Raw genomic sequence first — 16,492 nt, 5'->3', positions numbered from 1 at the left:
TATAGGACAGAGATGCTGCAAATGCTGAGGACCGACTGCATCCATGTTGGGCTGTAAAGGCTTCCCATTCTTACTGCATTACGAGGATGGGAATCGGGACCCAAGATGTTGATGCCTCTGTCTTCTTACCTGTTCCAGGGATGAAAGAGACTGTAGCTTGAAAGCCTCTGTAGGTCACATTTTTATCTGACTGGAAGCTGATGAGCATTACACCAGAGGAGCTCAGCACAGGGGCAGGAGCAACGAAACCACAAAACCTTGCTGGTTAAAGCCCAGCTCAGGCAAGACGTGGTCAAGGGCCCAGCAAATAGGCATGGCATTGGATAGGGGAAAAAAATTAACCTTTAGGCAATTGTTGAGAAATAAACTTTTTTGGTGGTGTCACAGTTCATTTTCAGAATAGAAAGACTCCCACTGCGCATGCCCCTGAGGGAACTAGTTTGAGTCAATGGGCTTATTTCATTGGCACTTTCCCCTTCTGACCCTTAGATCACTGGGGGCCTTCCACACCTTCTGTCCAAATAGCTCTTTGGTTCTCCCTCTGGCCCTTCCTGCCCCTGACCTGGGAGAAGGGGTGGTGGTAGCGACCACTTAGGGAGGAGGGAAGGAGGGGGTGTAGGGGAATGAAGGAAACTTGAACCAGACCCTTTTTACTCCCAAGAACAATTCCCCACAAAGGACTGGGTCCAAAGGCAAACCAGGGGAGCCGAGGCTCCAGGGGCACAGACCTATTTCCTCCTGTCCTTCTACATCCCTGTGCACCGCCACATAGTCAGAAGAACAATCTCCATTCTCTTCTATTTCCAGACTCTGAAAGGAAAGCTGACAAGACTCCACATTACCGCCACAGCAAATCAAATGAACCATTGACCTGATTTTGAGTAAGCAGAGAAATGTGGAGTGCTCAGATTGCTCTGGGGTGTGACCTTAAGAGGAAAGTGAATGGGGCATTCATGAGTAGGTTAAATTACTTAGGAGAAGATGCTATACCACAGACTCCTAAACTCTAGATGCATCTAAGCTACCAAACAGGGACCAAATGTAAAGGTGTAAATATTTGAGCTCCCTGGTGCCCTCCTAGGAAGACCAAAGAAACAGCAAAGAACAATCTGAGCAATTTGATAGTACCGGCCTTCAATTGACTTTGAAGAGCAGAGCGGTGGGAAATAGGGCTGATGAGGTGGGAATTTACATTTTAAACACACAGATGATGGGGATTAAATGGAGCCTGAACACTCAGCAAAAGACACAGGGCTGCATGGATGGGACAAAGTGGAGGTAAGTGATCACTAATGGTGAATGTAGGCACAGGGAAAAGGAGACTATCAGAAGTACGTTCCATTCAAACATTTCTACATCCTTATTACAATACTTTCCAGTAGTAAACCCTTTTCTCTCCGAGTCAAATGATATGCACATAGTTCTGACTTGTAATCCTAATCTCCAAATTTCTATCTTGAATGGGTCCTGCACACTGGTGCTGTCACTGACTACAGGGTGTGAAATCATCATTTCACTGATGCATGGCACTCAGTACGCATTTATTGAATAGGTGTGTTTTTGAATCACTTCTAGCTCTGGCACGTTCAGATTTTCAACTAAATTTTGTCTTCGTCCTTCCAGAAATCCTCTCATACTTAAACTTTTATCCTCCATTACTCATAACCAATCTTCCCTTAGTGCTGCTTCCTCCTGAAATTTCTCATTTGAATGTTTGGGTTCCAGAAGCTTTTAGAAAGAGAAATTCTCTACTTATTTCCTCTGTGTTTTCTTCTCCCGTCATGTGTAAAACCTGCGTGATCTTTTTTCTTTTCCGAACATCAGACTTGCTATTTCAGGTGCCCCCCCCCACTCCCACCTGCTCTCTATTGTTCATTTGTCAATCCAATTATTTTACCTTGCTGGGAGATGAGCTGAGGGCTGGATGGCTGAAATTCTCAGTCCTTTTTAAACCCTAACTTTGTGGTAAATCCAAACTCGGCCACAACTTTTTGTTTGCTTGCTTTGTGTTTTAAATTAAAGGCTCTGTTCTCTGGACTGTTCTAACTCCACACTTCCTCCTGACTCTCAGACTTCTTTTTGCCTCTTAAATATATGAGAACCTGGGGCGCCTGGGTGACTCAGTCAGTTAAGCGTCTGACTTTGGCTGCAGTAATGATCTTGTGGTTCGTGAGTTTGAGCCCTGTGTCAGGCTCTGTGCTGAGAGCTTGGAGCCTGGAGTCTGCTTTGGATCCTGTGTCTCCCTCTTTCTCTGCCCCTTCCCCACTCAAACTCTGTCTCTCTGTCTCTCTCTCTCTCTCAAAAAAAAAAAAAAAAAACATATATATAGGAGCCTGGAGGTCTTATCCATCCTTACTCCTCCCCCTTTGCTTTCTAGTCTACTTTCTCTACTTCATATCCTCTCTCGCTTTCAATTATTATTTTCGGAGAAGGACTTCTAAATAAATGCCTCTTTCCAACCTCATTCTGGCTGCAGTCTTACCTTCAACTCTCTGGTGGCATCTCTCCGCAGATGGCCTATTAGTGTTTACCGAACCACAAAAGCTACGAATCAAATGCTGAATAAACTCCGTATCCTGACATTCAAAAACCTCTGTACTTTTAACTCAGCTCCTCTTCCACTACCCTTCCCAATACAGCTCTTACTCGAGGCCAGCCAGTCCCTCAGCCTGTTCTACACTAGCTCCTCTGTGCTTGGTCTGTTCCCTCTGCACAGAAGGCTTGATGTTTGAGGTCTTATTGGCATGGACTTTTGTTAGCCATTACTTACAAAGTGTTTTGTTAGCAGTTTAATTAATAAGGAAGAAATGCTTGTTTCTAGAAGGGACCAGGAACTGATTAAACCAGTTACCAGATCCAGATGGAGACAGCCCTTCAACAGAGTAAAGTGCACAGCTGTCATCTAGTGGTATATGTGGGTAGTTACAGGGAAAATAGGCTAGTCTTAACACGTATATATATCAAAGAACTTTGTATGCTGGGTACCAGGGAATAGATCTGATTAAAACAAAACAAAACGCAAAACCTCTCCCCTCATGGTGTTTATGTTAGCTCTTCTGTGGAGATACCAGAGCAAAGTTGAGGGTAACCAAGCTCAGTACCTTTATTAGGTAGTGTTTGGGGGCTTGAAAAACCCAGTCACAGTTGGCCATGTTGCTATAGTATTCAGGATAGTGAAGACTCTGTATGAGGCCTTCTTCAAAAAGGACAGTAAGGGAACTGCAACCTGAATCTGAAACACAAGGGGAAACGTCCTAACAATGGCATCGCTCAAGCCAAGAGGAATCAATCCTCTGTGTGCTTCCACCTGTCTCCCACAAATGGCTCATCAGCTGACTCCTCAGGCAGAGCTAATAAGAAGGAAGACGTCTGTGCACTGATTCTCCAGAACTCGTTCAGCCCTCTAAGCTCACTTGGGTATGTGATCAGCATGAGTCAGCAGGACGGGAGGAGGAGCACCTTCATGGCCTCTCACCTGCCTTGTGGCTCCCTCTGTGATGGAACCAAACAGACCCTGTTGGGGAGCTCCCTGCCCCTCACTTCATCCCTGCGGGGCCTCAACTTCTCTAAAAGGCCTGGGTAGTACGTGATATAAGCAAATGGTTTTACCAGGAAGGTAGTTTGGTTTTAGAGCTTTATAGGTGAGATTAAACCCAGCTGCATGATCTGTGGCATCAGAGACGAAATTCAGCTGTACAGAGTTGGAGCCAATAAGAACTGATCAAGGGAGGCTTTCTCCACAGAACTTCCCTGGAATGTAAGAATCAAGAGTCTTTGTTCAGAGTCTAGAAAACAGCATCCATTAAGAGACTTCAGGAGAACTGGCCTTGAACTGGATTTGTCAAGACAGTATAGGGTTATCTAAACCAGGGTTTCTCAACCTTGGTACTGCTGATATTTAACTGGAACATTCTTCGTGTTCAGGCTGTCCTGTGCATTTATCGGATGTTTTCTGGCATCTCTGGCCATACTCATCAGATGCCAGTAATACTGTCTCTAGTCATGACAACAAAAAATGCTTGAGACATTGCCAAATATCTCCTGGGGGCAAAATCTCCTATTAAGAACCACAGAAATGCTCCCCTGTTTCTGTTTCTTGCCTAAATAACCTTTGTTTCCTGCTCATGGTTATCCATCGGTATTTTCCTTCTTAGCTGGGTGATGCAGTAAAGGTCATTTTCATGCCTATGAAAGCAGCATTCTGCCTGAGCGTCCTGCCGTATGTCTATATTTTACCCCTGACGGGCCCCAGACCCGGCAAATAAATCTAGGAAGTCTGGTTCCATGGGAAGCAGATGGAGCCAATGAAGTGTTCTGTGGCCTTGCAACCATCACACAGGTTCACATCAGTTCCTTTCCACCGTCAATTCTGAGTCTGAAACTTGCAGACAGAAAGTGTGGTATTTACAGATGCCTCAGTGCCAGACAGCCTGCAGCCCGGCCCCATTAAGTCCTCGCAGCACGACATCCATTTGACAATGTCAGCATCCACTCACCAAGAAGTCTGTCTTCTAAGGAATATATCGAGAGGTAAGTGTGGTGACAAGACTCTGCATCCAAGTGGGAAACATTGAGCAGCACATGCATCTTCTCTGGTGCCAGCAGGATCCATACACACAGCCTGCAGGCAGATACATTAAGAGGGAGTTATTCCGAGACAGAAAGTGTCCAGTTCGTGGGCACAGCCAGACTGGAGGTGGGGGCTGGGGGAAGAGTGGCAGGGAGGCTACTCACTGCTTGCTCTCATAATACAGGTAGGGGCTTTCTGGGAAGTGCAGCTCCCCCTGAGACTCACGGAGCACACGGTCCCGCTCACTGCATGAGGCTGGGAAAGAGAGCCACGAGAATCAGGGTAACAGTGGTGACTGGCCACAATAGTCCTCTCCTTCTAGAACCTGTACAGAAGTGCCTAGTTCTTCAAGATGCATGGTTCCTCTCTTGTCAAATATTTCTCTTGCTTCTGTGATGCCTTACTCTTTTTTGTTCTTTTTAGATCCTGCTTAACCTTGAGATTCAATGATTCCTTCTGCTTCACTCCATCATAACTTGCTTCTATAAATACATGTATTTCCCGGTTCTAGCCTTAGCTTTCTTTTTTTTTCAAAAATTTTTAATGTTTATTTAATTTGGAGAGGAGAGAGAGAGACAAAGTGCAAGTGGGGGAGGAGCAGAGAGAGAGAGGGAGACACAGAATCCGAAGCAGGCTCCAGGCTCTGAGCCATCAGCACAGAGCCCGATGTGGGGCTCAAACTCACAAACTGTGAAATCATGACCTGAGCCAAAGTCGGACACTTAACCGACTTAGCCACCCAGGCGCCCCTCTATCCTCTTTTTACACGAGCCCTCTGACTAGTCTCATCCATACTCTGAGTTTCAACTGTTATTCTACACTTCTGAACTTCAGACCTCGTTTTTCAACCATCTCCTAGATATCCCCTTAACATGCTACAGATGGTCTGCAAAAAACTGCTTCCACTTCTGATTCGATTACTTTTAGGTGCCCTTTGCTTCGTTTCTCAGGCTCAGAACTTTGGTACCATCCTTGGTTCCTCCCTGTCTCCGCCCCCCCCCCCCACCCGCCTTCATCTAAGTGACTGCCAGGTGCCAATTCTTCTTGTTTCCATTCCCATCCTTTCATTCCCCGGCCATTGCCCTAAGCCTCTAGAACTAATGTGTAATCTCATAAGTCCACCTTGAATGATTTCCCCTCCATCCTATCCCCTATGTGCTGTTCTCATACCACCAGAGTACTGCTCTAATCTATTTAATTAATCAACTTCCTATTACTCAGTAAATCCAAACTTTTTTTTGACAGGCATCCAAAATTTCTACAAATTGGTCTCCATTTATTTTCTAATCTCCCTCACTTCAGCTGCTCTGACTGACATGCTGGTCTCTTACCCCAACATTTTCCTATCTCCATCTTTTAGCATCCATCTTTCGACAAAGAGGATTCCTTGAGCTGCAGTATTTTTCTTTATCTGTATCCCATTTCCACCTGACAACAGTCTACTGGTTCTTTGTGGTTTTGTTGTTTGTTTGTTTCTTTGTTTGTTGTGATTCAGCTTAAAATGCATCTGTGTTCCAAAGCCTCCTCTGGCTTTTTCCCCCCAGCCACTTACTCCTGCAGCTCTCAAGGTACTCTTTTTCCTGAAACTATCTTTGTATTTAGTTCCACAGACTCACAGACACACACTGAATATTTGAGCCAAAGGTGCCTTAGAGACTATCTGATCCAGACATTTTTTTTTTAACCGTTTATTTATTCTTGAGAGAAAGAGCGTGCGCGCAAAGTGGAGGAGGGGCAAAGAGAGAGGGAGACACGAAATCCGAAGCAGGCTCTAGGCTTCGAGCTGTCAGCACAGAGCCTGATGCAGGGCTCGAACTCACAAACTGCAAAACATGACCTGACTGAAGTCGGACACTTAACCGACTGTGTCACCCAAGCGCTCCCAGATTCTTTTCTTTATGGACAAGGAAACTGAGCTCCAGAGGTAGGAAGGAGCTCTCCCAAAGTCACAGAGCAGCTTCATTGAAGACTTGGCAATGTGGGGGAGAGTCCCCTGTACACATGAGGACGCTTTCAGGGTAAGGCGTGTAGCTTAGTGACCATCTGCACCACCTCACCTCCCGCTCCCTCTCGAGTGTCTGATCTAAAGCTAGGATTCGGCAAGTGTTTGCTGAGTTGAGATGGAGGGCTTGAAGAAGTGAAATGGGAGAGGATCCAGAGCTCCTTCTGGGTGATGGGCTGCCCTGACTGGCAGGGAATGGCTGTGGGTGCCCCAAGTGTGGGTAGCTTTCTACCTAGTGAGCAGAGAGAGCTCTTCCTAAGACTTCCGATTACAAAAGGAACTTATATTCAGAAATACTAGATATTAATTCCTGCTCCCGGTGGAGCAGGCTGTAAGAAATACCCACCTCTGGAGCTCTTCCTCCGTTTCCCTGGGAAAGAAAAAGGAGCGTGCTATTCAAGGTTTGTGGTACCCTGAACAATATTTCAACAAGTTAGCATTTCCCTGGCTCAAAAGTGCAGGGATTTTTAAGTCACTATGCAACTAATGAAAATCTGATCTCTGGAAAGAACAGAAGGCGTAATTTGACAAAACAGGAACGTGGTCTCGGTGTTTTAATGAAATTTCACTCTCTTTATTAAGTGCACTAATCAGGCCACGATTAGCTGGGAGGTCACACAGAGGAAGAGGTTATCTGGTCTACTTCTCCCATTGTTGATGAGAAGGGATGCTGGAGATGAGAATAAGTGGCCCGCAACCAAAAAAGAGTTACTGGGGTAGCTACCACTTGAGCTGAGGGCTTGGATGCCTGCCACTGTACACTTGATAACAAACCCAAGTTCTTACCAATTGAATTTTAATTAACTCCTTTGGGACAGAACAGAAGCCCTATTGAAGCTGGAAGCTACTAGTTAGAAAACAATTATGTTGGATGTGGAGGCAGAACCGAAGTTTCAATTAACTCCCTGATCAGTCTAGTAGAAGGTGTTTATAGACCCTGATCTTTTCAGACGTATGGCACCCAGATCTGTGCCTGGCCTTCTCAACCACAGCATCACTCACATTTTGGGTTGAGCCATTCTTTGTCATGGGTCTGTTCTGTGCATTATAGGATGCTTAGCAACATCCATACCTCCTTCCCACTAGGTGGGTGGCACCCCCACGTTGTGACAACCAAAAACCAATGCAGACATTGTCCTCTGGGGAGCAAAATTTCTCTATAGCTTGATAAATCTTGCTAGCACAGTTGAGAAGTAAATGGTGAAAATACATCTCTAGCTGATTGTTTCAACTAAAGGCAATTTGACAAAGTCTAGGATGAATGGATTCACGTTTCTTTATATATTTGTATACTGTACTGTACACCATATTTTACTCTGGTTTTAAATTTCATAAATGTCACAATTCTTATGTACTACACTAAAAACAGAAGCAAGCCTGTCTGCTCAGTGGTCCTGTCTTGCCTAGACTCTGCTGACGCTCTCTCTGGCCTTAGCTTCTTGACCTTATGTGCTGGATTTATTACCAGTTTGGATGTGTTTGTGGATCCAGGGAAGCACTTTTCTAAGATCTGTGAAGATCCCAGGGGATCCTTGGTTATCTTCCTGCATGTTGTTTCTCCAGCCTCGGCCACAGCCCAAACCCCAAGAAGTCACACCAGCCAGAGTCCAAGCCCCCTTCTTATTCCGGCACATGAGGGAACCTCCTGAATCTCCCTGCAGGGGGAAAAGCCTCCATTACCATCATTATCAGTGTCTGTGCTCACTCTTTCCCCCCAAGAATATGCTAAAGGAGGATCAATGATATTTCTTCACTTCTAATAACTTGGACTCGGTGGCCAGGAGAACAGCCAAGCACAATTCACATTAAATCTTCAAATATCATTAGGGCCTATCAATTTCACCTCTTTCTTCCCCATCCTTCCCCTTCCACCCTTTCTTCCATCTCCTATCTCATCCTGCAGACTCAGAGAAGTCTTGCCCAGTAGTGAAACTGATCCCAGATCTTGGTCAGCGGGAGGAATGGAAGGAGAGTGATTATCCACTAGATGGAAACTTCTCAGTAGGAAAACCCCAGCCATCCTTCAGCTGTAGAGAACCCTAAGCTCACTGATGGCACTATCTCTGTTAGTTGGTCTTTTGGAAAAAGGAGAAGACCTCCTCTGAGTTCACACTCTCCAGTAAAAACAGATTGTAAAAACTGTCACTTTATTTCAACTTGACCTCCCTTGCCACCCCTGACAAGAATCCAGTTTTGCCTGTAGCCTTCTTTCAGCCCCTCACCTGATGGCAAAGCTGAGGGAAGCCCAGCCAGGGACCTTTCAGCCTGACCACTCCCACCTACCTGACATGCATCTCTCCCTCCATCCGGGAAACCTGTGCAGAGAAAGGTCTGCCCACTGATGGGTTTCTTTAGGGTTAACAAAGCTGCCACACACTCTTCCTGGGTCAAAATGGGCAGGTTCACATCCTGCAATACCTGCGAGACAACGCCATCTAGAAAACACAGAGATGAGAGCCCCAGTGAGGCACTCTCGCACTTCCTCAATTGAAGATGCTACATTCAGGTTTGTGTCCTTTGGAAAGACCTGGATTTCTATGTTCAATGAATATTCTCTTTTGAAATGCTTACACCATTGTTGTTGTTTTTTAAAATAGATTAAAAACAACTGTATTTTCTAATTACCCACCAGGAAGTTCTGACATCTGATTAAGAGAAGTGGCATACAAGTTCTTACCTTCAGCTGAGCGGCCCCAGCCTGCAGTTGTACAAATAAATCCAGCCTCAAATTCTTCCTTTGGCTCTGGAAGACACATTGGGCCCACAAACTGGCCTGAAGAAAAGAGCAGGACAGGGTTTGGAGGAGAGGACACCCTAAGCCACTCACCATTTGGTATGTAGGTGGTTCCCCAAAGACCTTGTGAGAGTTGTGATATCTATGCCTCGCACCTCCAGGGGCCACTTATCAGACAGAGAAAGACTCTCTCCTGAATCCACATAACCCTATATTTGAAGCCACAAGCAAAAAGAGCTTCACATAGGGGACCCTCCACCTCAAATTCCTGTCTCAAAGTGCATGACCCAGAACTGTTGGACATATGCTACATAACATACGCTGTAGGAAATGTGCTATGGAACAGAAGTTATAGAGCACATGGGATAGACAATTCAGAGTGAACCTCTAATGTTTACCAAAATGGAAGGCGCCATCCATCTTCAAAAGAGCAATATCATAGTCCATTGGCTTCTTGATGGAGAAGTAGGGGTGTATGATGATGGTTTCAATGGTGAGGGTTTGCTCCCCTGGCTCTATATGACTCAAGTCATACTCTCCAGCAGTAACATTCAAAGTTGATGCGATATTTCTATGAAGAAGAAGCGGTAAAATGGCTGACTTTCATTTAGCCTCTGAGTATACTTGTAATGGTTGACAATCTGGCCTCTTTCAAATAACATGGATGGATGATATGAGTGTGAGGATACTGAACAGAGAAAGCGAGAATGATTCCATCACTACTAGTAAAAGTGCAAAAGTTCCTGACTTAAGTGGGAAACTAGTAAAGAGTGGCCTCAAATGGAGCCAATAATATGATAAATTGAATACTTTGCCTTGTTATTCATTAAATGTCTAAAAATGCATTTATATTGTAACTCAGAGGTCTGAAGCCATAGTGGACTTTATTCACCTACCCTAACTGGCTGGCCTGGCTTCAATAGCAGTGAGATTCTTTGAGAATTACTTGTGATTCCCCTAAGTATGCTGCTTTAATATCAGAGATCTAATGCTCAGTGTACATTGTGAAAGTCATTGTGTAATAACACCAAAACTCTGGTATCTCAGCGAGTATGCACAGTTAAGGCTTTGGGACTGATGAACACAATGGGAGTGAGGATCTTCTCCTTACATTCTTTATGTTTGTAATTTAGAGACATGGTGTGAGATGGGAAAGACCACTCTATTGCCATTCTTTCTGTAGCAAAGTTATCTAAAAGGAACTCGGTAGAATGCATTGAGTTGTATTAAGAACTTTGGGCTTACAGTCTTTGGGCACCCTTTATTCCCAGAAGTGATTTTTTTTTATATAGAACTGAAAAGGTTGTAATTTTCTCCTGGTATATTCCCTCCAGCTCTTGGCTATATTGGGTACCTAACCTAATACACAGCATCTCTTTAGCCTAACCACCTGCCACACTACAGTGAAATTATCAATTAACTTTTCTTTAGACTATCAACTCTCTGTGGGCAGGAATTACATCTTACTTACTTTTGTATCTTGGTACCCACCAAAGTGTCTAATGCCAAGTGAATATCCAGGGGATGTTTGCTGACTTAAAATAAAAGAGGACAAATATGGGACTTGATTGCAGCCTAGTGACTACCCAGAGCACTAAAAACAATAGAACATTTAGAGCACACAGGAAAGTGGATAAAAGATGGAAGTTGTTAGACTGAAGCTCAGAGAGGCATGACCAGTAGAAAAGCGGACATGAGAGACTTCTTTACATTTTACTGGCCTCCCTTTGGTTTCCTCTATCAATTTTGTCTTAATCTTTAAATGCTGTAAGTTGATTTCAAAGGAAAAAAAATAGAACAACAATGACCTTTGCATTTGGGGGAGAACTGTTTTTACACTTTTGGAAAAGGACGAAGAGAAGTTGGATCAAGAAGTGAGTTACTGAAATATAAAGTTGCGTTCCAACAGCTGCAGTGAGCCCATGACTAAACATGGACAATGCTGGTCAGGGCCAGGGGCTACCAGGGCATGGCTTTCTATTACTAATGTTTAATGTCAGCTCCTTTACAAGGACAGAAATCACAAATAAATCTTCCAAAAATGGGATCAGTGTGATCAGACATGTGTTATAAAAGAAAAATACTGGTAGGGGCAATATTTTCCAGAATACACATTTTGTATATAGACTGTATTGTATGAAACAAAGTCATAATTAGAAGCACTGGGTTCTTTTACCAATTTTTTAGGATGCATAATGAACCAGATTTTTTTTTTTCACTGAAATGTAGGAGAGGCTTTTCACAAATGTATCTTTATGATCCTTTGTTTTCACTTGGATGTTATTCTTTAATTACTTCCAGTCATGTTTGAGTAAATAAAATTTTCTACTCCTGCAAAGAAAGTATGTTTTCTATCAAGTTAAGTACCCTCTGACAGTGTCACTTAGCCCTTTTTGTGTCATGCATTTAGGATGTTCCCATGCTAATGCATACATCACGCATTTCCATGTTGTAATAGAGTTGTTGCTGCTGATTCCAAAGGAGAAGGTGGATAATCTGGCATTCATCCATGAACTAGGCCTTTCCTACCTGTTTGCAACGCAGTGAGCAGCCGTAATCACCCACTGTGCAGAGATGATGGTTCCACCACAGATGTGCTTCTGCCTTCGTTTCAGAGACACCTGGATTACAAAGAGCTTAAGTGGGAGCAAGTCAATGCCCTGTTGCCCCCCCCCCCCACAAAACCTGGAGACTGAGCATATTCTGAAAAATAGGCCCAGATGTCTTATATACAAATATTAGAAGTTGTGGAGTGTGAAGGAGTAAAACCTGTCCCATTACAGCTCAGAAGGGTAGTGTTGGAACCAGAATACTTCCAACCCTGGTCTACAGAAGAGGTAGTTAATTTGAGATGGTTGGCTGTAAGAGTTTAGTAGAATTGGTAGTAAAATTGGTGGTATTTATTTATTTGTTTGTTTATTAATTTATTTTCATAATACTGTTGGCCCAGACTGTTACCCTAATAATATGAACAATGCCTGTGAGTGAAGAGAAAGAAAGAAAAGTATAAGATATAGCAGAGTCCAGATGAAGAGGTTTGGGAGAAAAACAAGGTGAGGGCTAAGGTAATCTTTCGACACATGCTTCAATTCCTCCAAGCCTCTTAGAGAATAGTGTGTATCTACAATTTCCTCATGCTTTTACCTATTTGCTTTTAACTACCACTGCTTCAAGCCTATTTTTTAATCTGCCTCTACAAATTACTTGCTATCTTTGGTTTATCTTGTTCATGATATTTGATTTGACTCTAAAATGGGTACAGGTATATGCTGTTAATTCCATTGTCAAAATTAGAAAAAAATCAATTTATTAGAACTGTCTCTTTTTGACCAAAAATTATTCAATAAACTATTAAAATGTTTAATACAGTGAAGAATAGTAAGTAAAAGGAAGTAAAACCACTGACTATGACTTGAATATGAACTTCTGAGTTGATTAGTCAACCAATTGACCAGATAAGCAACTGATCAAATCAACTCTTCAACCAAGTAATTAATTCATCAGTTAATCAAATGACAATGCCTCAGCCATTTAGTCAAGCTACTGAGCACAAATTCAATCAACCAATCATTACTAAATAGCCACTTAGCAAAAATCGATGTGACTGACTTAAAGTAAAAGCAAGGGGCTATTGCTCACAAAATTAAGAGGCAAGAATACAACATGGCTCTCAGGGTAAAGAAAGCTGGGAGAATGTCAAAGACAATAAATGCGAACACTGTAGGCTAGAGACAGAAGCACAAAGGCATTTCTATGGCATGGGAAGACCAGGAAATTAGATTGAGAGAGAATTCTTAGGATATCAGCTTCTAAGGACATCCCAAAGATGTCCTATGGTATAGGTACAAATCTCCAAACAGAAATTAGACCTATGGATATAACAGCTTTGACTTTCCTGAGCATCTTTAACTATAACAATGTAACATATTTATTGACTAAGAAAATTGTTTTTTTTTTTCATTGTAAACTCACGAGGTTTTTTTTTTTTTTTTTTTTTAGCTTATTGAAGTGCAATTTTTGTCTTAGGGGCTGAAAGTTTGGGATGGCATTTCCAATTTTTGGAGCAAGCCAATAGTGCATATGATTATTCTGAACACACATTTTCTGGAACTCGATGGATGGACATCTTGAGGGACTTGGATCCTGGCCCACACTCATGACATATCTGGTTATGAGGTAGGCAGAATGGAGTTCACTGATGAGTAGCATGTGTTTCTGGGAGATCCAGTCCTGAGACAGCTCATAGTCTACCTGCCAGAGAATGTTCCCTGAGACTCACCTGCCAGGGGTAGGAACCCTTTTCCACTTGGCTTCCCCCAACAATGCGACTGAAAATGTTAAGGTAATTCCAAGGCTGTGCCTTCACCAAACTCTGCCCACAAGTGGGATCTGGGAATGAGAGAAGACAAAAATTTAGTGGTTAGATAGCTCCTGGAAATGAGGGATACAGGAAACTTTACTGAGCAAGCAACTGTAGGACATTGAGCATGTAGAAATATTATAAAGCAGCTTTATGTTAATTGTGAGATTTGCTTCAGCTTTTCTCACATAGAACGGGCACATTATGAAGACACCTATTTTTTTTAATATGAAGGTGAAGGGACTCAGAGGTAGATCTCCACTGGGTTAGCAGGACTATAGCCCCCTTGGTTTTGAGCAACCTGCCCTTTTAGAGGCTCCTTACAGCATTCTGTACTTCTATAGCATTTATCACATGCCATTATGGTTAATTTTACATGATTCAACCCAGCTAGGCTGTGGTCTTCTCAAATATAGGAGCTTAACCTTAGAAATATCTAAATTCAAAATATCTAGAACAGTTCATTACGCATAGAAGTTGCTCAGTTAAGTAGTGAAGTGGATGATGCCATATTCTGCCTTGGATTGTAATTGTGTGTACATCTTCTTTGCCCCACCCAGGAAACTGAGTGGAGACCATGGTCTATGCTGCCTGACACATTGTCAGATATTGGATTTAAATCTTTATGCAAGTGGAAAGTGGCAGGTTGCTCGAGAAGAGTGGGGTGGAGAGAAGATGTCCTGATTCACACACCACAGTGGTGCTAGGCTAGAAGGGTTGCCAGGTAATGGCAAAAAGAACTCTTTCCTTTTTGTGGAGAAGACTTTATCCCTGAAAAGGTTTCATTTACTTATTTAACCTCAATGTGTTTTTTGACTCCTCAATTAGCAGATGAGATAGATTAAAGATGTTTAGGTCTCCCTGGTAATTCGAGGATGATAATTCTGTCCCTTCTGCAGGTCATTCTTTTCATCATGTTTTCAAGGAGAGCCTAGAAAGCCCTGCCTGATAATCACCCTGCTTCTTTACCTGGCTGAACCCTCTAATCCTTATTCCTCAACTTGGGCAACACCTCAACTGAGAAGTCTTCCTTCGTTTCCTCGAGCTGTGGTAAGTATCTCTCCTGTATTGTGTAGTACACTTTCCTCCCCACTTTTATAGACTTTGCCATGCAGTATTGTGATAACGAGTTGTTTGTCTCTCTCATTGGACTATAAACTACATGAGGGAAAAAAACCTATGTTTTATTCATCCCTGTATCTCCAAGGTTTTGCACAATTCCTAGCATACAGTAGACACTTAGAAAAGTTGGATGGATGAACAAATGTTTTTTTCTTGAGAGCATATCCTTGAGAGCATAGCCATTTGGATTAACATGGTAAAATATACAAAGTTCTTTCAAATAACTTCTCATTTAATCTCCACTCAATGCCTGTGAATCAAGCACTATTGCCCCTGCATTACAGATGAGAAAGTGAAGAATCAAAGAAAATCACAGCTAATTAACAGCAAAGTATGGCTGTAATACTGAGCCTTTTTTGTTCTGAACCCAATGCAGGCATGACATTGAATCAAAAACTTATTTTCTAACTGTTTCAGTTGAATGGATCATAAGTAAATTAGACACGAAGTTGACTATTTCCTGAACTCGCTGAAGCAAAGACAGAAAACAGGATGATTCTTGGGGCTGGCATGACTCTGACTATAGAGAAGCCTGCCAAGAACTACTCTCACCTTATGGTACTTGAAGGAAAAAAAGAGCATTCGTAATGCACCACAGTCAATAGACTTCATATTTCCCAATAGGAGAATTTTCCAAAAGATTTCCAGTGCTTCCCAATAGATGCACCAATAGATGCTGATTTCCAGAATTTGCTCCATGAAAAAAGATCGGATTGTGGGATATGTCCAAATAAGTGAATCATCCCAGTTTTCTCTCCAGATCAATGCATCTTGTTCAGATTGTATCCCGTGAATGTTTTATGCAGTTTCATATGCTGATTACAGGACAGAAGCTCAAAATAATTACATGAAAAACAATTAGATCTCCAAAATTTATATGCTTCTATTTTCCCAAAGGAATATTGAGTTGGGGTTGTGATGTCCATTGCCAGCAAAGGTTATTCCTTCAGACAAAGGCAGTGATAGTGTTTGTTTGGAACTTACCTTTGGGGAGAGAGAGAGTTGCAGATTTACATTGTTCCACACAGAGCATTCCAAGTAGTAAAATCAGCCTATTCTTGCTCAGAGGCATTTTAAGACTCAGAGTTTTTCCTTGAATATTTAGAGAGATGAAAGAGCACCAAATAGAAAGCCTGTAAGACCAGCAATAAACCAGCTTAAAAGAAAGTTATTTATTAACCAAGACTTGAGTCATTCAACCATGTCCATACAATGTTTCTAAATGTGGTTTCTTGCAAAGATCTTCGCAAGATGTGGGGAGTCGACCACAGAAGCATAGTCTTGATCCAGCAATATTACACGTCCCATTACACCCACATCAATCTGTTGCTTCCCCCGGAGTTTATTGGCTAGCCAAGTGGTTGGTGTCTAAGGTTTTATATGCAAACATTACTTGCTCCTTAGTATATAGGTTACCACTTTCTACAAGAGGATTGAATATCAAAGTTGTCCTTATTTGCAAGGTTATACTACATGCTTGCAAACAACCCATCAGAATATGCTAAAATATTTTTCTTTCTCTTATTTTCCAATTGTAAATGGGCGGTTATAGCTATGTGTTAGAGAAGGAGAGGGGAGGAGAGGAAAGATAATTTGATAGCACACTCAGGAATGAAGTCAAGCTACCAAACAGTCATTTGGGATACTGTCGATTGGGGCATTTGTGAATCTACATTTTCTCACCGTGTTTTATATTTGTAGAAG

At 42.6% G+C, this 16,492-nt stretch overlaps 2 protein-coding genes across 9 annotated transcripts in view; one reads left to right on the top strand and one right to left on the bottom strand.

The window, feature by feature from the left end:
- LOC121018272 (olfactory receptor 481) overlaps positions 1-16,492 on the top strand; it is a 50,547-nt gene that overhangs the window by 15,245 nt on the left and 18,810 nt on the right. For 3 of the 8 annotated variants that reach the window (XM_040456979.1, XM_040456976.1, XM_040456975.1), the window contains 5 exons: positions 9,205-9,405; positions 12,257-12,359; positions 13,306-13,482; positions 14,227-14,390; positions 14,566-14,716. The gene's annotated coding sequence lies outside the window, so the exon portion shown is untranslated. Of the gene's footprint in view, positions 1-4,427; positions 4,531-9,204; positions 9,406-12,256; positions 12,360-13,305; positions 13,483-14,226; positions 14,391-14,565; positions 14,717-16,492 lie in introns of those variants that run through there. The other 5 variants (XM_040456978.1, XM_040456973.1, XM_040456972.1 and 2 more) reach the window with 5 other exon arrangements.
- On the bottom strand, positions 28-16,012 carry OVCH2 (ovochymase 2). Its single transcript, XM_040456980.1, is given in 14 exon segments — positions 28-261; positions 729-822; positions 3,102-3,232; positions 3,610-3,750; positions 4,497-4,621; positions 4,735-4,825; positions 6,919-6,942; positions 8,038-8,227; positions 8,856-9,007; positions 9,250-9,345; positions 9,705-9,877; positions 11,836-11,927; positions 13,586-13,695; positions 15,773-16,012. Coding segments are annotated over 14 exon segments (1,698 nt in total). The 5' UTR covers positions 15,861-16,012; the 3' UTR covers positions 28-70.

The sequence above is a fragment of the Herpailurus yagouaroundi genome, unplaced genomic scaffold (genome assembly GCF_014898765.1).
Source record: "Herpailurus yagouaroundi ecotype Mexico unplaced genomic scaffold, PumYag 218, whole genome shotgun sequence".
Classification (NCBI taxonomy): domain Eukaryota; kingdom Metazoa; phylum Chordata; class Mammalia; order Carnivora; family Felidae; genus Herpailurus; species Herpailurus yagouaroundi.
The sequence above is the reverse complement of the archived record's forward strand: the minus strand, read 5'-3'. Positions and strand labels throughout refer to the sequence as shown.